The 19,436-nt window shown below is 65.4% G+C and overlaps 3 protein-coding genes across 3 annotated transcripts; 2 read left to right on the top strand and 1 right to left on the bottom strand.

Moving 5' to 3' along the window:
* Positions 1-3,075: 3,075 nt before the first annotated feature.
* On the bottom strand, positions 3,076-4,071 carry EMIHUDRAFT_455513 (glutathione S-transferase P; the record flags this gene model as incomplete). The annotated part of the gene is made up of 2 exons (XM_005787137.1): positions 3,076-3,386; positions 3,499-4,071. The coding sequence occupies 2 exons, from the start codon at positions 4,069-4,071 to the stop codon at positions 3,165-3,167; spliced, it is 795 nt and encodes a 264-aa protein (XP_005787194.1). The 3' UTR covers positions 3,076-3,164.
* A 2,420-nt stretch (positions 4,072-6,491) lies between these two features.
* On the top strand, positions 6,492-14,947 carry EMIHUDRAFT_467547 (hypothetical protein; the record flags this gene model as incomplete). Its single annotated transcript, XM_005787136.1, has 7 exons — positions 6,492-7,355; positions 7,435-10,683; positions 11,303-11,354; positions 11,426-11,520; positions 11,616-11,798; positions 13,475-13,692; positions 13,852-14,947. 7 exons carry the CDS (start codon positions 6,492-6,494, stop codon positions 14,945-14,947), a joined length of 5,757 nt encoding a protein of 1,918 aa, XP_005787193.1.
* A 3,044-nt stretch (positions 14,948-17,991) lies between these two features.
* On the top strand, positions 17,992-19,222 carry EMIHUDRAFT_228287 (hypothetical protein; the record flags this gene model as incomplete). Its single annotated transcript, XM_005787135.1, has 3 exons — positions 17,992-18,051; positions 18,370-18,476; positions 18,652-19,222. 3 exons carry the CDS (start codon positions 17,992-17,994, stop codon positions 19,220-19,222), a joined length of 738 nt encoding a protein of 245 aa, XP_005787192.1.
* Positions 19,223-19,436: the final 214 nt, after the last annotated feature.

Here is a 19,436-nt window from a genome sequence, read left to right as displayed (position 1 = left end):
CCACCACCCTCACCTCTCACCCTCACCCTCAGCCGCAACCGCAACCGCAACCGCAACCGCCGCCCGCCCGCCCGCCCGCCCGCCCGCCCGCCCGCCCGCCGCCCGCCGCCCGCCGCCGCCTCCTCCTCCGCCTCCTCCGCCGCCCGCCACCCGCCCGCCCGCACGCCCGCTCATCCGCTCGCCGCAGACGCGCCGCCGCCAAGCCCGCCCCACCTTCCGGGATCTCCGAGCCCGCCTGCCGCCCCGTCCGCAGGCGGAGCTCGAGAGCCAGCTGAACATGATCGCTTCGGACGAGTGGAGGCGGGTTGCGCACCGGGCTTCGCGGCCGAGCGGCGGCTCCGCACGGTCGAGCTGCAAGCAGTACGACCTGGACACGTACGTGCAGGAGCTGCCCGGGGGCAGGATGGCGGTGAAGGTGGTCGGCGTCGTCCCGCGCAGCATCGAGTGCGTGCTCGCGCCGCTGCTGCAGCCCGAGCTGTACGGCTCGTGGATCCCCGGCATCAAGGCCGCGCTGCAGGTCTGCCGCGCGTCCAACTTTCGGCGCTTCGTCCACATCAAGGCGCTGACTGTGCCGATCCCCTTCCTCGCGCCGCGGCACGCGGTCCTCACCGGATACGGCGACATCCTCTCCGCCACCTCGGTCATGTGCTACATCCGCTCCATCGACCCGTCCAGCCTGCCCGACGAGCCCGCCCGAGTCGCTGCGGCGGCGCTGACCTCCGACAGCTCGGTGGCGATCGACATCACGGGCGGATTCCTGTTTGAGGCGCTCTCTCAGTCCCCCCCCCCCCCCCCTCCTCCTCCCGCCCCCTCTCCCCCACGCGCCCCCTCCCTCAGGCTGCCCACCACACCCACCGTCTAGGTGCTCTCGCCGAACGAGACGCGCGTGTCCTCCACCATGCAGCTCGACCCGAAGCTGAAGCTCCTCCCGCCGCGCGCCATCGACTGGTTCATGAAGCACGTCGCCGCCAACCTCATACCGATGTACGACAAGATGGCGTCCAAGTTCGAGCCGGACGGGCAGCACGCGCACCTCATGGTGCCGCCGAGCGACGACGCGGCCACCTACGAGGAGCTGCGCCGCCGATTGGCCGTGCTACAGCCCGATGGGGCGGATTGAGGTCAGTGGGTGCGATTCTCGGCACGCGGGTTTGTTTCTTTGGACTTTGCAGGCCAAGCTGCCCCGGCGCACATACGTCCCCGTAACCGCGTAAGCAGAACGTCATCCATCCATTTGGTGTGTGGCACAAAGCAGATACGGCTATATCTCTCTGTTGAGTCTCTGAAACGGTGGCACTATTTCCAGACTCCCCGAGGGCCCAAGTCAAGAATTCACGCTGTGGCTCGAAAAGAAAGAATTTAAACAAAAGAAATCGAGGAAAAATTCACCACAATATATAGTCAAAGGCGGTCGCCACGGGGCGATCAGCGCGGCATTTGCCGGCAAGCTTTAGCGACCGTCGTCGGTCGAAAACGCTCTGCAGCCGGTGCTTCCGCTAAAACGCCGGGCAGCCAGGTGCTTCCGCTGCTTCGAGCGAGGTTAAATGTGCGTCGAGGCGTTGCGCGTCGCTCTTGCAGCGGGAGAGACCTTCGTCGCATTCTGTGTTGCAGTTTTCGTTGCGGCCTGTGCGGGTGCGTGCCGGACTTGCCGCAAGCGACGGGGCCCTCTCGTGGCGGCATCCATCACATTCGAAGAGGCGGCGGAGGCTGCCCGGACCGGGGACGTACTCATCTTTACGTCTGACCCTTCCGACGGCAACTTTTGGGAGCGCGTCTGCAAAGCTGGGGCAGGCCCATCGGGCCTGCTCCTTGACGAGTGCCCGCAGCATGTGGCGGTTGTGCTGCGAGGCGTGCCTCGGGAGTGCCTTGCCGCGTACGCTTGCTGCGCTGGCAAGCCCAAGGAGGCAGCGAAGCTCGCTGCAGCCATGGCCGCCATGGACTGCCCTGAGGACGCGACATACGTGTTGGAGGCCACGGGGGTCAGCAACGGCTGCACTATTTCGCCGATCCGGGACTGGATGAAAAGGGTGACGGGCTGGGGGTATGGCTCCATCTTTTTGCGGAAGCGGCTGTCCCCGAGTCGAGACGATCCCTTCCCTCCCATAAATGTGGCACCTGTGCTGTGGGCATGGGTGCAAGAGATGAACTACCTCCCATACCTGGTCGACACGACAGAACTTCGTTCCTTCTTTCGGACGCAGCACACAGTGGCCTGACAGCAGCGCTGACAGCCTGACAGCAGCACAGACCGTACACAGACCCCGTAGAGCCTCTTTCTTGTGCCCCATGAGGGTATAACAAAATTACATGCAAAGACATGTGAGTGTGGTCCATGTAGTCATGGGATGGTCATGGGTCTCTCTTTCAACCCTCCCGCCCCACCTCTGCGGACCCCTCTCCAGCACCGGCGGCTGTGCTACTACAAATGAAGCTACCAGCTAGCCTTCTGGGGCCCTACAGTCATATGCCTACGGCGTCTGGGTGGGGGTGGCCGCCGCCGTCTGTGCCGCCGCCGCCGCCTGTGCCTCTGGCTCTGCGCCGCGCCATCTGCGCTCCCCAGGCGGCCGCCGCCGCCGGCGTGATCACGCAGTGTAGGAGGGGGGGGTAGCTGCGTAGCCGCCGGCGTCATCGGCGTCAGCACCCCCTTGATAGTCAGCGCCCTCTTGATAGTGTCATAAGTGTGGCTGATGTGTGTCAGAGCCTGACAGCACCCCGACAGCACCACCTGTGACAGCACCTGACAGCAACAGCCCAACGTCTGACAGCAGCAGCAGCCTGACAGCTCTGACAGCTCCGACAGCGTCTGACAGCAACACCCGACAGCTCCGACAGCACCCGACAGCTACAGATCACCTCGCCTGTCAGACACGCACCCGACAGCACCTGACAGCACTGACAGCACACCTGACAGCTTGGTCTGACAGAGGCACCTGACAGTGCCTGACAGTGCCCGACAGCCCGACAGATCACCTGACAGCACCTGACAGCCTGACAGCCAGGGCTCAGGGGGGCGCTTTCCCGCGCGCCGCGCGCCGCGCCAGCCGCCAGCCCGACCGCGACCCCCCACCCGACTTTGCCTTTTAGGGCCCCTTACGTACTCGAGGCTAAAACCATTCTCATTGTGGGCATGTGCCAGCGGCGTAGCAAGGAGAGCGGCTCTCCTCTCACGCGCCGGGCGGAGACCAGGGCGTCGCGTACGTGCCCGGCCGCAGCGGCTCCTTGAACTTGTAGCCCGGCAGCCCAGAGTGCGGCTGCTTGCCGTCTTCGTTGGCCGTCAGCGGCACGCGCCGGTCGCTGTGCAGGTACTCGGCGATGGCTGGCTGCGCGGCAAACTTCTTGACGAATGCCTTGAGCTTGGGGTACGGCTCGAGCGAGCCGGGCGCCACCTGCCGGCGGGGTGGGCGGGCAACACCTTTGTCCAGGGGCCCACGGTGGCGGCCTGCGGGTGCGGCGCCGCCGCGCCTCGTCAAAGGTGTGCAGCGCGTGGAAGAGGGCGACGTCGGCGAGGGTGGTCGAGCTGCCGACAAAGTGCGCCCCGCCGCAGTTCGCCTCGGCGGTGGCCAGCATCGCCGCGAGCCGCTTCCCGTCCGCCGACGCGGGGTCGTGGATGCCTGACTTTATGGACGTCAGGTCCTTGGCGAGCTCGAAGAACATGTCGACGCGCGCCTTGTCCGCCGCGTCGCCGCCGTCGATGCACGCCTTCCTCGCGAGGTGCCGCGCGATGGCGCCGCTCTCGCAGATGAGCAGCGGCCCATCGCGAAGCACCGGTAACTGGCCGAATGGCGCGTACGGCTTGTACACGCCCGTGCCGAAGTGGTACACGCTGTCGTACGGGATACCCGTCAGCTCGAGGATGAGCCGCGGCAGCTCGCCGAGGCCGCGGAGCGCAAAGTATTCGAGCGTTACATCGGGCGGGTCGTCGAGTGGCGCCACTCGTACAACGGAGGGCGGTCGCTGAGCAGCGAGCGACTCGGGCGCCGGCGCCGCGGCGTGCGACTCAGCCGCGCGTCTCTGGAGCGTGGCGGCGCCGGCCGCGGCGACCGAGGCGGCGATTCCGACACGTCGCAGCATATACACACACACACATGAAAAAGAAAGAAAGAAAAAACAGACCGCCAACGAGGGATGGGAGGATATACACACATGACTCAGATCCTCGGTGATCCTCAGAATTCTTTTGCAACAAGAATTTTACAACAAATGGCGGTCGCACGACACGATTCACGGATCACAAAACACAACTTTGCCTGCGCAAAGACCAAGTACATTGCCGGCATCACGCCGCCCAATGTCGCGTGCGAGGCTCTCGAGTTTGCGCACAACCGCATCCGCAAGTCCTTTGAGAGCATTGCTCGCGCCGACGCCTCGCCCCAAGCGCTCCGCGACCTCGCGTGGCTCCAGGCACAGCTGCCGACCGAGATGGGCGGGTGCAACATCGACACCGCCTTCTCGCGAGCCGACAGCGACTTCTCCATGTCGCTCCTCAAGAACTGGCGCACCCTCGTCGCCCACAACCCCGACTTCGCCCTCGACGAGGCAGGTGCGTCCAAGTACCCCGCCATCGCCGCAGCTATCGCCACCTACGAGTCCGCCCTCTCGGACTGGAAGGAGGTGTGCGAGAAGCGCACCGCCCGCGACAAAAACAAGTACTACACCGTCCGCGGCGGCTACCTGACTGAGTTCTACCCCAAGAGCGTCCCGCTCCCCGAGCCCGAGTCCCTTCCAGCTACCGACGCGATTCTCAATGGCACTTGCAAATCCACGTACCCGCGGCCGCGGGCGCTCGCTGCCATCAAGAATCACAAGGACTGGTTCGCGCACCAGGAGCTCGTCAAGGCGCGGGATGTGCACGTCAAGAACAACCCGTCCCTCGGAGACAGCGCCGTCAACAACCGCGAAGCCGCGCGCCTCGTCTCCGCCTCAACGCCTTTCGCCGGCAAGGCCTTCGATGTCCGTGTCGACGGTACGTACGCCACCGCCCTCTCCTCCGACATCCTCCAGGACGAGCTCCAGCGGAAGCTCGGCCTTTGGCTCTCCGCGGCGCTTCCCACCCTACGGGTCGCGCTCGAGCGGGGCATGCCAGTCGATTTCTTCGGCGACTACCTTTACAACAAGGCCCACCACCGGCGGCCCCACGACGGCGTCCTCGCCGCCTGGGCGGACGCGATGCGCGCCCCGGCCAACGCGCCGGTCGTGCACGGTGACAAGGAGAAACCAGAGCTCACCCGGCAGTACAATGAGGGGTACAAGACTGACCTCGCAGAACCCCATGCGGGGCCAGGAGGATGCGATGAGGTGAATGAAGTCAAGCTCTGGACGCCCCTCCTCAAGACCTCCTCGCCGGGCGTTGGCAACGCCTCGAGTGGCGGCACGCCCGCCTCCGTTGGCCACTCCTACGCCTTCGGCAACACCGAGGAGAAGGCCCGCCGCCTGAACATGGGCTGCAAGGCGCGCGGGCAGCCCAGCCAACCCTTCTCCCACAAGACCGGCCACGGCTACGTCAAGGCGCATCGCGGTTTCTACCACGACGCGATCTTTGTCAAGCGCAACAACTTCAACCTGCTGCTCCACGAGACGTTCGGCGGCGGCTTCTCGCCCACCGCCGTTCTCAAGCTGCGCCGCCTCGCGCGCAAAGTCGCGCGCGGCAGCGTTGACCGCACGGCCTACTCGCCCAAGTACTCGCTCTCTTTTATGTCCCACCATGCAGAGCGCATCTCTCTCTCTGTTGTGCGAGGCGTGAACCGCGCCATTCGCTCTCACCTGGCAACCCTGTCTGCACGTCTCGCGCGCGCGTGAACAGGGCTCCAGGCCCCAAATTACGTGTGAGTGTTAGAGTTGTTTGGTATTGCTAAAAATCTCTCTCTCTCTCGGATCACGCGACAGGCGAGGCGCGGGCGACGGCTTCCTCAGAAGCCGTCGCCCGCACCACAGGAGCCCGACCCGAGCAACCCCGCCCCAACCCGACCCGACCCGATCCACCCCGCCCCGCCCCGCCCCGCCCCCCACCGGACTAACCCGCGAGCCGCTCCCGGCTCCGCCCCCCAGTGCAGAAAGAAAGAATTCTTAAAATACAAGCCTCTCTCACAGCACACTGGCACGACAAGGGCGCAGACTGGCGCGGACTGGCACACACACCGGCTCACCACCGGAGCCGCCTAACCACGCTTTATTGAGCGCCACACAGCAAAACTACGAGCATGCCGTGTACGGGCCCGTAACGAGCCCCCGTTACCATGCTCGTAGTTTTGCTGTGTAGCGGGTCGCCAGCCGATCGTCATGCACCAGCAGGCGCCGCGCTGGCCGTCCCCGCGCGCTAAAGTACCATACCCCCCCACCCCTGTCGAGGGCTAGCCTTGGGCGGTCAGGACCATACCCCCCCCACGTCACCATACCATACCCCGGAAAAAGTTGGAACCCTGTGGTTGGGCGCGAGTCGTTTGTCGCTTGCTCCTCGCCTCATTAGACCTCCGTCCCCCGCCCGCATCGTCCTGATGAGCGGGGCCAAGCCCTCAAAGAAGAAGGCCGCCGAGGCGGCCGAGCTCGCCCACAAGCTCGGCTCCCGCTGCTGCCTCCCGCACTGCTACGTGCAGGACGGCTCCAAGACGGACACGGGCGCGTGGGTCAAGGCCGAGTGCACGAATCCCTCCTGCGACACCGCGCTCGCCCTGCACGCTCCGTGCTTCGAGAAGCTTGAGAGCTCGCTCCTCACCTCGATGCGGCGCGGGCTTCGGCAGGCCAGCGACCACGGCGACGCGGCGCTGATCAAGCAGCTCTGGACGACAAAATATGAGCTGTACCGATCGTCGTGCCGCTGCCGCTGCGGCGCGGGCTTCTTCAGGCCCATCGTCGATGCGCGCTCCTCCCAGGGCGCGGTCGCAACGGGCTGCCTGGTCTGCACGCAGCCCGTGCCGGAGGGCGAGGCGGTCCCCACCTCCTGCGACGGGTGCGGGGCGGGCGTGCTGCACGCCGCCTGCTACGAGCGGCTCGAGGGCCGCGGGCTGCGGCTCATCACGACGAAGGGCAACACGTACGACACGGGCCATGACGGGCGCGTGCCCACCAAGCTGGCCAAGAAGCTCACCGCCGAGATGTGGGGTCCGAAGCACGCCTCCACGCTGCGGGAGCTCTGCGCGTGCGCGTGCGGAGGCGTCTTCAGCCCCCTTCCCGACGAGGCGGCGGGCGGAGAGCGGCGTCCGCGCGAGTCGCGCGAGCCAGGCGACGAGCAGGAGGAAGACGCCGAGAGGGCCGAGCCGGCCGAGTCGGAGCAGGAGCGGCGAGCTTCGGAGGCGCGGCTGCGCGCCCAAAAGGAGCAGGCGGCGCTGCGCGCGCTGCAGGAGTCAGACGCGCAGGGCGAGGTGCGAGGGCTTGAGAGATCGCCGAGATGTAGCCAGGATGCAGCGTGGTGGTGACCGTGCCGCCCCTCGAGCTCGTCAGGCGGCGCGGCGGGAGGCGCGCCGTGTCAAGCTCGCCGCCAAGGAGAAGGAGAAGGCGGAGAAGGAGAAGGAGAGGGCAAGGCGCGAGGCGGAGCGCAAGGCGCTGCTCGACGCTCGCCGGGCGGAGAAGGCGGAGAAGGCGGCGGCAGAGGCGGCAGAGGCGGCAGAGGCGGCAGAGGCGAGGGCGGCAGCCGAGGCGGAGGCGGCAGAGGCAAAGGCAGCCGAGGCGGAGCCGGAGGAGGCAAGGGCAGCCGAGGCGGAGCCGGAGGAGGCAAGGGCAGCCGAGGCGGAGGCGGAGGAGGCAAGGGCAGCCGAGGCGGAGGCGGAGGAGGAGCGTGAGGCGGTCGCGGCCACCGCCGCGCCCCACGCCCCCTCCACAGTCGAGGGCTGCATGGTGGCCGAGCGTCCTGGTGGAGACCCTACCGACGACCGCGCTTGCGACCCGGCCGCCGCCCCCTCGGCCACCGAGGCGGGCGCCAAGGCGCAGGGCGAGCGCGGGAGCGGCGGCGCGCCAGAGGAGGCGGGTGCGCGCGGCGGCGGCCGGGAAGAGCGCGCCGGGCGGAGGCCCGCGACACGAGCCCTCAAGCCCCGCTCCCCCCCATCTCGGCTCGATCTCGGCTCTTTTTCGGCCCACAGGCACGCGCCCGTTGACGCAGACGTGCGGGAGCACATCCAGGCGCGGCTGCGGCGCATCGCGTCGGGCGCCGTGGCCTCGCACACCTTCCCGCAGAGCTACACCCCCGCCGAGCGCGCCGCGGTGCACGCCGCCGCCTCCCAGCTCGGCCTGCAGCACGTCAACCAAGCACTCGGCAAGGCCACGGTCGTCGTCGTGAGTAACCAGGCCGCACCGCCCGCTGCTACCGCTGCTACCGCGGCATCCGCGGGACCCGCCTCCGCCGCGCCCGCCTCCGCCGCGCCCGCCTCCGCCTCCGAAGACGTCGCCGAGTACCGCATCATCGTTGGCGCCGCGCCGGTGGATGGCAAGAACGCATACCTCCCCTCCGATGCGGCCTTCCGCAAGAGGCCGTACCCCGCGCTGCGAGGCTACTTCAAGCAATTTGGGCCCCTCCTCGACGTGTACGTGCCGCTCGACAAGGGGACGGGGCTCGAGCAGGGGTTCGGGTTCGTCACCTTCGCCACGCCCGAGGCGCAGGCCGCCGCCATCCGGCGGTCTCCGCACGTGATCTGCGGGTCCGACCCGCTGAGCGTGCGCATGGCGTACGTGACCAAGTCGCGCGAGGCCGTGCGGAGCGCTTGGCAGGCGGGAGGCGCCCGGATGGAGGAGGCGGAGTGGCGCGACCACGTTCGCCGCGCGGCGGAGGAGGACTCGCCCGCGGCGCAGGGCACGGCAGCGGCCCCTCCCTCCTCCGCCTCCTCCGCCTCCGCCTCCTCCCCCGCCTCCCCCTGGACGTCGCTCGAGGTCATGCTCACCGAGTGCCAGGTCGGCACGCTGATGCTGCGCGAGGAGAAGCTGCGCCAGGAGAGCGGCTGCCGCGACCTCTCCTTTGACCGGCTGCGCAAGCGCGACGGGCACATGTCGGGCGCTTGCGCGCCGCTCGCCGTCGGCGCGTCCACCCGCGACAGCTCGCCGCTCATGCGCGCGCGCGGCACGGCGCCGCAGGTCGAGGCGGTGGCGCGATTCGCCCAGTCCTTCATCGACGAGTCGATCGCGTCGTTCCGCGCGGCGCGCTTCAAGACGCGCGGGTCGAGCGTGCCGTCGGAGCAGTACGTGGCCTTTCTCCCTCTCGCGCCGGCCGCCGACGGCACCGCAGGCAAGGCGGTCCTCGACCTGCGGCCGCGCGTGCCGCTCGGCATCTACCCGCTCGAGGAGGGAGACTGGCAGTGCGCCGACTGCGGCAACTGGGTCTTCTCCCGGAAGGCTTGCCTCTCCCGCCTCTGCTGCGACGCGCGCGCCGCCAAGGGCGTCGTGCCGCCAAGCCAGGCCGAGCTCGATCGGAAGGGCCTCTGCGCCGACTACTTCTACACGGGCGTCTGCAGGTACCAAGACAGGACCGGCGGGCTTTGCTCGCTGAAGCACGTCCGGGGCAACATCGAGCGCCGAGTCGCCAAGTACGACCTCGAGCCGCCGCGAGCGCCCGCGTCGGCGGAGCCCTCTCCGTCGGCGGCGAGGGCAAGGCGCGTCGAGCGCAGCGTGAGCGTCCCTGTGGGGCTGGTGGGCGGGCTGATTGGCAAGAAGGGCGAGGCGGTCAACAAGATGACCGAGGACAGCGGGGCGCTGGTCCAGGTGGGCGACGCCGTCCCCGGCCGGTCTGGCGAAGAGAGCCAGAAGATCCTCCTCTCGGCGGCGACCGACCACCAGGCGGACGAGTGCGCGGCGTGGATCGCCACGCGCGTCGAGGACCTGCGCTCCTCCGCCTCGGAGCCCGAGGCGCGGCGGAGCCTGCTCGCGCTGCGGCCGCGGCTGCGCCAGCAGGTCGAGGCGCTCCACAGGGCGACACACGCGCCGCGGCTCGAGTGCCTCGCAGCCCTCGACGCCAGCGGCGGCGACATGGACGCGGCGGCGTCGGAGATGCTCCGTCTCAGCGGCGACCTCAGCGCGCCGCCCCCAGCCACGCGGCGGGCACACGAGGCGGAGCCATCTCCGCCACCACCGCCACCGCCACCGCCGCCGCCGCCGCCGCCGCCGCCGCCGCCGCCGCTGTGGGCTCCGGCTGCGGGATCGGCGCTCCCCGCGCCGTCCCCGGCGGCCCCCTCCGACGGAGGCGACTCTGGCGAGCCGGCGTACGGCGCCTCGCGCCAGGCGGAGGTGGCGCGTGAGGCGGCGCGAGCTGCGCGGGCGGCCGCGGCGCGGGAGGAGGCGGCAAAGGCGTTGGAGGCGGAGGCGCGAGCGGCGGCGGCGGCCGCGCGAGCGGCGGTGGCGCGGGCGGTGGCAGTCGCGCGGGAGGCTGAGGCGCGCGAGTCCGAGGCGGCGGCGGCGGCGGAGGAGGCGAGCCGGGAGGCGGCGGCTGCGGCGGCGGCTGCACAAGAGGCGGCAGAGACGGCGGCGGCGGTGACCCGGGCGCAGGAAATGGCGGCAGCGATGCGGGCACAGGAAGAGGCGGCAGCCGCCGCCGCCGCTGCGCCCGCCGCCGCCGCGCCTCCGGCTGCGGCGGTCGAGTCGCTCCCCAGCAAGGTGAAGCGAATCCGGGAGGCTCTCACCCTGCCCACGGGCGGCGGCGGGATCATGAAAGTGGTGGCCGACGCGCACGCCGCCCTCGGCCTTGAGCCGAGCGGCCCGCTGATCCAGCAGGTCGACAATTTGCTGGTCAACATCTTTGGCTAGGTGAATGCCCAGTGCCGTGTGCGGTGTGGGCGGACGGTGAGGCCCCGTCGCGACACGCACTAGCTGGCACTACACTGTACGCGCAGCTCTCGGAACATTGGAATTGTCTGTGTTTCTTTTGGCTTCTGTCTGTCGGCGTTGGGGTGGTACTGGTTATATGACTTATGTGGCGGCATGAAGTGAAGGCTGAAGCAATGTCGGGTCGACTTGCTGCACACCAACGCCGAACACTCTGGTCGCTTCAGCTGCTCCGTCAGCCTCCCAAATTCGCTTTTTGTTCCGCCGTGTCGTCTTTGAGGCGCGGCAGCGAGAGCGGCGCCGGCTGAGAGGCCGAGATTTTCTTTTTCCCCTGGCGGTTCTCTGGCCACCAGCGCACCACATGGCCGGACGCCCCTTTGCCTTTTTTCTTTTTCGCGGTAATTTTTCTCTGTGTGAGAGAGAGAGAGTGATTTTTTGAATTCTTTTCTCGATAGCGAGGCGCAGGGTTCCGACTTCGACGAGCTGCGGGAGGCGTGAGATGCGAGGGTCGCCCCCCCTTGCCCCACCACTTTGTGTGTGTGGAGACGTTTACCTTACCTTACCTTAGGCGCACGCCAAGGAAGCTCAAGGAGGACTGGAGGAGCACGGCAAGATCACGGGTCGGCTTCGTGGGGGGAGTGGGAAGCCAAGACGAAAGCGGAGTACTTTGACCTGGTTGACGGTATGACAGGCAGGCCCCCGGACGTCGAGGTGGAGCCGTGGGACGAGCCCGACGAGGGCGAGAAGCTGCGCGCCTCCGCGCGGCCGCCGGAGCCGGCTACGAGGGTGGCGCTCTCGCGCTTCCGGCCGCATACTCTCGTCCCGGACAAGAGCTGCTGCCCCTCGCCGAGTTCACGTCCAAGAACGAGTTCCTACACCAGGCGCAGCGGCGCTTCACGACGGTGGTCCACAACAGGAACTGGCGCGACCTCGCCGTGGAGCTCGCCAAGGAGGGATCCGCGGGATCGCGGTCTGCTCCTCGCGGCAAGAAGGGCAAGGCGCAGGCCAAGGGCAGGGAGCGGGCGAAGCATGCGGCTTGGCGGGAGGCGGTCCGCTTCGTGGCGGTGAGCCAAGACGGCGCCGGCGCCTTCCTCAACGCCATCCCCATGCGGGATGACATGCGAATGGAGACTTGGGCGATGCGGATCTCGGTGCAGCGCCGCCTGGGTCTCCCCCTCGACGTGGCTTGCCAGGCCGTGTCGGTGGGTAAGAAGACTCAAAACAACTAACAAGAAGTACCACGACGACTCGACGAGTTTGGCGACGCTGCTGTCAACGTTCCGCAGCAGGGCCACAACATCAAACACTAGTACACTCTTCAGCGCCTCATCCTCGCCCTACGCGCCGCGTGGGGCATGGCTGTGCGAATGGAGCCGGCGAACCACCTCGGTCGTACTTAGTTACAACAAACAACCCACCTGAGTTGTGGCCCCGCCTCGATACTGTTTTGCTGTCAGCTGAGCCGAGCAGCCCGCTGCCAAGTGCCTCTCGCTCGACACGCGTAACGCCCGCCGCGGGATGGTATATCTCTAAGTCTTTCTGGGGTCCTGGAGAAACTTACGTTAGGATTGTTACTTACGATCTCTGCTTTCCTCACACCTGGTTAAGCTAAGGTAACGGGTAAATTTCTCCACACACACAAAGTGGTGGGGCAAGGGGGGGGGGGCGACCCTCGCATCTCCAACACCCGGAGCACCTCACTCTCCTGTTGCGTGTTGGGTGTTGGCATGACGGCGGGGCGGCCGCCCCGCCACATGTTTCAAAAGAGTGTGCAGTAAATCATCATGCTGCGAGTGGGTTTGTGCTCTCTAGTTTGTTCAGGACCACATTCGCCGCACCTTTCCGAGGATCGCGTGGTTACCCCCGGCCGGAACCGAACGATTTGACCACGCGCCCTCTTGCTCTAGCGCGGCTACCCTCGCCTTTCGGGGTAACTCATCTCTCCTCACAGCGTAATTTGGCCCCTCGAGTTTGTCGCTGTCTGCGTCTCGCGCGCGGCGTGAACAGGGCTCCAGGCCCCATCTAACCATATATGTTGATGTGTGAGTGCTAGGTATAGAGAAGGCCCCAAATGATGTGCGAGTGCTAGAGTTATTTTGTGTTGCTAACTCTCTCTCTCTCTCTCTCTCTCTCTCTCTCTCTCTCTCTCTCTCTCTCTCTCTCTCTCTCTCTCTCTCTCTCTCTCTCTCTCTCTCTCTTGAATTCTCTCTCTTCTGACTCCCACTCAGAGCATTTCACCAAGAGAGGTGGTCTTGGTTCTAGCACCGTTGCCGGTACCTCCACGGTGTTAGTGTCGTGCCCAGTGTTGTGTGAGAAGGAGGTGCGTGACTGTCTCTGTACGTTCTCGGGCCGGGGTTGTGCTTTTGTATGTGAGGAGGCACTCTTTTCGTGGTCGGCATCTTAGGCGAATCAGGGTCGGGTCGGGGTGGGGGGGTTGTGGGGTGGGGATGTCGGGGTGGGGTGGGGTGGGCGCCGGAGGGGAGTCGTGTGACTGCTCCTGTGGTGGGGGCGACGGCTTCTGAGGAAGCCGTCGCCCGCCTTGCCTGTCGCGCGAATCGTGCTGTGCGACCGCCGCGTTCTCAAATTCTTTTCGAATGGCGTGCGAGGGAGTTTAGTTGTAAAATTCTAGTGTCGTGCGAGTGAGTTTGTAAAATTCTTTTCGAATGGCGGCTGCAGAATGCAGAGAATGCTGGCCGGAAACTCAAGTCCTCACTGCGCCGGTGCGGTTCGCTCGCCGCAGAAGTGCGTCTCCGTGAGTAACGTCTGCTTTGAGGCGGAGCAGATCATTCTGCACGGCGTGGATGGCACGGCATTCGACCGGCTGAACGGCCTCCTCAACCGGACGCGCGACCCTTCGGACGCATTCTCGCGCCTGCACCCGGCGCACCGCCCGACCGTCCTACTCGCGCGGCCGGGCGACGCCTTCGAGTACCTCCCCCTGGCCATCGGAGTCAAGCGGTCCCTTCGCAAGAGGAGGCACGACACAACTCCCAGCACGCACGCACACACACACACACACACACACACACACACACGCACACACACACGCACGCACGCACACACACGCACGCACACACACACACGCACGCACGCACGCAGCTAAGCTTGACCCCTCAGGCACTTCCTCTCCCGCCATATCATCGGTCCGGCGCCGGCGGAGGGCTTCTCGCCCGCGCCTGCCATCGCCTTCTACACGACGTGGTCCAATTCGTTCACCGAGATCTTCTCGCGCGCCGTAGTGCAGCTTTTCGAGCTCTGGTGCCGCGACTTGCCGAGTCGCGACGTCCATCTCATCCCGGCGATGTGGGGCTCTAACTGGGGACCCGACTACGCGCGCTTCTGGCTTCACCCGTTCACGGCCCACGCCGTCGAGCCGATGGCCCTCACACCAGACAGGCCAGACGTGAAGCCGATGTGGCGAGCACTCGCCATGGAGCGCTCCGTGGCGCGATACCGCGAGGCGTCGGCCGCCATGTTCGCCGCCCGCACGCGGCCGCGCTGCTTCCTTCGAGCCACGGTCTGCGACTACTCGAACATCCCCTCCCCTCGCCACGCGCGGCCGTGGGCCGCCATGCAGGCGGTGGTAGCCTTCCACGCCGCCCGCCCAGCCGCATCTACAGCCTCCCCCCGTCAATCCTCCTCCGCCGCCTCCGCCACCCCCGGCTCGGCCGGCGCCGGTGGCCGACTCGGACCGCCAGGCCTTCTGCGCGTCGTCCTCGCCAACCGGACAGGCCGTCGCCGGCTGCTAGACCTGGAGGCGCTGGTGGCGGAGTGCGACGGCTGGCGGCCGCCGTCGCCGCACGCGGCAGTGCGCGTGCGCTGCGTGTCGCACAACTTTGGAGTCGGGCTAGTGGCGTCGCTGCCCGTGATCGCGGACTCCGACGTGATGGTCACCCCCCACGGCGCCGACATGGTGAACGCTTTTGCACTGCACCGCGGGTCCAGCGTGCTCGAGGTTATGCCCGTCCACCGGGCGGGCTGCCCGTGCCAGATGTACAAGGAGCTCCTCTCCTCCGAGGGCGGAGGCCCTCCCGCCGTGCTGCACTACCAGCTGAGAACAAAGAACAGGAGCATGGCGGTGGCCGGCGAGGGCAAGGTTGGCTACAACATGGACTTGCGGCTGCCGTGGCCGGCGCTGCGCCGGGCGCTGCTGCAGGTCCTCGCTGTGGGCGGTAGGGCCGATAACTATCAGTACACGACGTTTGCGTATTGAAGAAACGCTCATCGGAGTGTCACTCAAATTCGGCTGGGGTCCCCTCGGCCTCGCCCTCCGCCCTCGCCTCTCGCGCGCTTGCCCTGTAATTGTTTTTCCCTGTGTGACCGACCCTGAACACACCCTCACCCATCTTGTTCTTGATCAACTTTTTGAATTAATCTGCGCAGCCCCTGACCCCCGAGGTGCCTGCGGCACCGCAGCTAATAAACGACGTCCGCTCCGCTCAAAGCCGTAGATACACCAAGAAAGAAGAATCAAGATTAATGATTATTTCTTGATCCTTCAATTTCAACTTCAAATGACAAATGCGCACTTTTGTTGTTGTCTGCGGAGAACTTTACTCTCTTCAGTTAGATTTGGCATTTGCCACATCGAAAGTCTCAAGTGGAGCAAAAAACTCAGCCTTGAGTTCTCAACGGACAGCGCCCTCACGGCCCGCCGATAGCAAACCTCCGACTCCCTCCATCGCGCATCGGCATGGCGCCGCCCGAGAACAGTTACACGCCGCACCTCAATTGCTGCTGTAGTTCTGAGTGAGGACTCGCGCGACGTGGTGATTGTATATATGTATCTGAGGTGAAGAACAGCCAGGCTCGGACTGGACACCGGCGGAGCACTTGGAGCACTTGGAGTGCGGTCATCTAGATGCGGGCCTCACTAGAGGTGCGGCCTGCGCGTGTCCTCGCCCTTTTGGGAAGGTCTTGAGGGGGGAGGGGAAGGGGCTGTGTGTCTGTGCATGCATGTGTGACTAACATGTATGTATGTATGTAGGAAGGTGAAGAACAGCCAGGCTCGGACTGGACACCAACGCGGTATGGGTGGACGCTGGACAGATGATGACGACACGCACGAGCGACACACAGACACACAGCTCTAACACTCACACGTCATTTGGGGCCTGGAACTAAATCTCTCTCTCTCTCAGACACACGAATATGCACTGGGAAGTATAATTTTTTTTAGACGCGACGCCTCGATACACACATGCATGTGCGTGTGCACATGGTGTATATGTCCTTCCTGCTACAACAACATGTACATGTGCTCGTCGCCGGAGCACACCTCACCGTCTATCACGTCAATCCGCTTCACGACGGCGTCATCCCTCTCAACATGGACACTGCGGACCTGCGCGGCGATATGTCCTTCAGCGGCGGCGCCTCTTTTGGTCCCGGTCGCGTCACATATACGGCGTGAAGAGTGTCGAATGCGCCGTTGATCAACCTGATCTTCGATGGGCGGCGATGGGCGACTGCACGAACGAGGAGGTCACAAAGCTCAAGAGAGGTCATCTGGCTACCGCGAGAGCGACCCAACTCGTCGACATCGTCCGATGATGGTGCCGCAAAGTCAGCCTTCGGAGGCTATCGTGGGGTCGAGCCGGCAGTAGCCCTGACATGTGGTTCCACCACCCCTCGTAGGCTTTGCCTCTGACCGCCACCGTTCCCAGGCTGCCTAATGGGATGGAAAGGAAGGCTGGGCGAGCGTTTAGAAGCGTGCTTGCCCGACCTTTTGTCGTGGCAGCCTGCACGGCAGCGCTGGCAGGCGCGATGAGCGTCGTGCCACCTGACCCGAGACGGGTCACAGGCGTCGTACCGATCGCGTCGAGACCGTGTACTGATGCGCTCTGCACGGCTGAGTCACGTCGGCGTCAAAGGAGCGACGTGCGACCTGTCAGAGCTTGATCTCTGATCTCAGCGGCGTCGAGTCGTCTCCGGCGGCGACAATTTTGTACCTCCCCAGGACGCGCAGAGGCAGCTGCGACCTCGCCGAGTGGACGGTTGCACTCCGCGCCACCTGCCGAGTGCAACCGTCTTCTTGGCGGGGTCGCAGCTGTGCCAAAGTGATGTATGTCTTCGGGTGGAAGCCGAGGCGGCCTTGCGTCGTCTTTGCAATGCCACGTCCCCGTCTGCGGAGAGCGAGCTTCGTCTCACGCGTGTCAAAATCCATTGACCTTGAGCCAGCGGCCGTATAGCGTGTGAGGCGTGAGGTGTGTGTGTGTGTGTGTGTGTGTGTGTGTGTGTGTGTGTGTGTGTGTGTGTGTGTGTGTGTGTGTGTGTGTGTGTGTGTGTGTGTGTGTGTGTGTGTGTGTGTGTGTGTGTGTGTGTGTGTGTGTGTGTGTGTGTGTGTGTGTGTGTGTGTGTGTGTGTGACTGTGTGTGTGTGTGTGTGTGTGTGTGTGTCTGCGTGTGCGTGTGCGTGTGTTGTGCGGTGCTGTCTTTGCATCTCTTGTCCTCGCCCCCTGAACAGCAGCACCACCACCTCGTTTTAGGAAGGCGGCGGGTGCCTCCCTGATGCTCAGGGGGCAGGTAGGGAGCACTGGGAACCGAAGTGGGCCGAGTTTGGCGACATCAGTTTTCGGCCGTTGCCGCCGGCTCCGAATCGGCACATTGCGGTTGAAGGCTCGCTCGTAGTTCTTTTTCCTGTGGCTGCAGAGGCTGCAAAAATCAACACAGCACTGCCGCGAATTCTTTTGCTTCCGGTGGTTTGCCTGTGTTGGTGCTAATAAAATAAATAAAACGGGCATCCCAAGCTAGGGCTGGGTCGAACACGTCCCCACCTTTGCAGGATTTTGCAAAAGCGAGGGGCGAGGGTGCATCGCGGCGTGGAGAGGGCTGGGCACAGGGCACAGGGGATCTCTCTCGCATAGGATACACACTCGGCGGCACGAGGGCAAGGCTGGGCGTCCTATTTGTGCTCCCCTCCGTATCCCTCGCTCTCGGGCACTAATCATCTGACCACTCATCAGAGGGGCTTCTACTCAGTAGGCGATCGGCCGCGCTCCGGGGCAGGGCTAGGTAAGATGGGCTCTGGCCACTCGCCCGTGCGGGCGTAACCCCGCATGAGCCGGATGGAGGCCTCGACTGTCCCTCGCGGCAGGCTCTCGAGCAGCTCGAGCACCGGCGAGAGACGAAGAGAGATGCGCGCGTGAAATTCTTTTCTTGTGTGCCAGTCCGCGCCAGTCCGCGCCCTTGTCGTGCCAGTGTGCTGTGAGAGAGGCCTGCGGTTTAGAATTCTTTTCTTCAGCGTTTGTTGAGTTGAATGCCGTCCACTCCGAAGCCCGAGCTCTTCTCGTCGGTGCCGCTAGGCTCGCAGAACCAGGTGTTGTACATGCCGACGCCGCATCGTGCGCTCGCCACGAGCGGCTCTCTCTCCAAGAGCGGCCTAAGCAAGGACGGTCCGCAAAGCGGCGACGCCATCTCGCCGAGAAGCTTCGCGTCCACAACCACAGCCAGCCTGGAATCGGAGCGCTCGGACATCGAGGTGCCGCCTTCCCACGCCGCCCTCGCCGCCCTCTCGCACACCCACCCCACACACCCGCCGCGCTGCACTGCCTCCTAGTCAGTGTAGCCTGCAGCGCCTTTGAACGCAGTCTCACGCTGGCGGCTCCTTTGAACGTGTCTCACGCCCCGCGCCCAGGTGCTCTCGCTGTCGGTCGCCGTCACCGTAGCGCCGGTCCTCTCCGAGCCGCCCATCTTCTTCTCGGTGTCCGTCTCAACGCCCAACCAGATCTGGGCCGTCCGGCGGTCCGCCTCCTAGTTCCACCACGCCTCGCCTCTCCCCGTCTCCTCCACACCTCACCAGCCCTCCTCCACGATCAAACCTCGTCCACGCGCCTCCTCCAGACAGACCCGCCTCCTCCACACCCGCCTCCTCCAGACCCGCCTATTCCACCCGCCTCCTTCACCCGCCCAAACGCAGGCGGTACAGCGAGTTCCACCGCCTCGCCGACACGCTCAGCTCGCACCGCGGCCTCCCGCCCAAGTTCCCGCCGCCTGGCCGGCACGTGCCGTCGCTGGTCGAGCGGGCGGGCGGGCTGGCCGAGTGGGCGACCGCCGTGCTCAAGACGCAGGGCGGCCACGAGGCGGTGGTCCAGTTCTTCGAGCTGGACACGCCCTTCCGAGAGCCGCCGTCCACCTTTGCGTCGCCGGTGCGCACGCCAAAGGCTGCGCCGCCGCCGATCAAAGCGACGCCGTTGGCGGAGTCGAGCACCGACATGGTCACCCTCGCCACGTGCCTCGTCATCGTGGCCTACGTGGCCGTCCACTCCACGCTCCTCTCCGGCGGCGGCGAGCCCGACGAGGTGGTGCAGGCGGGCGGGTCCTGGCCGGGCGAGGGCTGGCTCTCGCTCAAGCACGACCTCGGCTGCGTCGCCCGCGCGGCGTTGGCGCACGTCCTCTACGCGCAGTCGCTACTCAACAGCTGGCGCGCCGAGGCCGCGCTCCACGACGCCTCGTCCGGCATGATGTCGGCGTTCAGCCTCGACGCCTGAAGAACGCGAGCGCCCCCGCCCCCGCCCCTCTTTTTTTTCTCTCCCTTTTTTCTTCCTCTTTTCTTTTCCTTTTTCTTTCTTCTACTTCTTTTTATTTTCCTCTCTTTTTTTTTTCTCCTATTTTCTCCCTCTATCCTTTTTTTCATTATTTCTTTACTTCTCTTTTTTCTCTTTTTTCCTTACTTTTTTTTTCTTTTATTTTTCCTTTTTTTAT

The sequence above is a fragment of the Emiliania huxleyi genome (assembly GCF_000372725.1).
Source record: "Emiliania huxleyi CCMP1516 chromosome Unknown EMIHUscaffold_145, whole genome shotgun sequence".
In the NCBI taxonomy this organism is placed as follows: Eukaryota; Haptophyta; order Isochrysidales; family Noelaerhabdaceae; genus Emiliania; species Emiliania huxleyi.
Note: the sequence above shows the minus strand (reverse complement) of the source record. Positions and strands in the feature narration are given on the sequence as shown.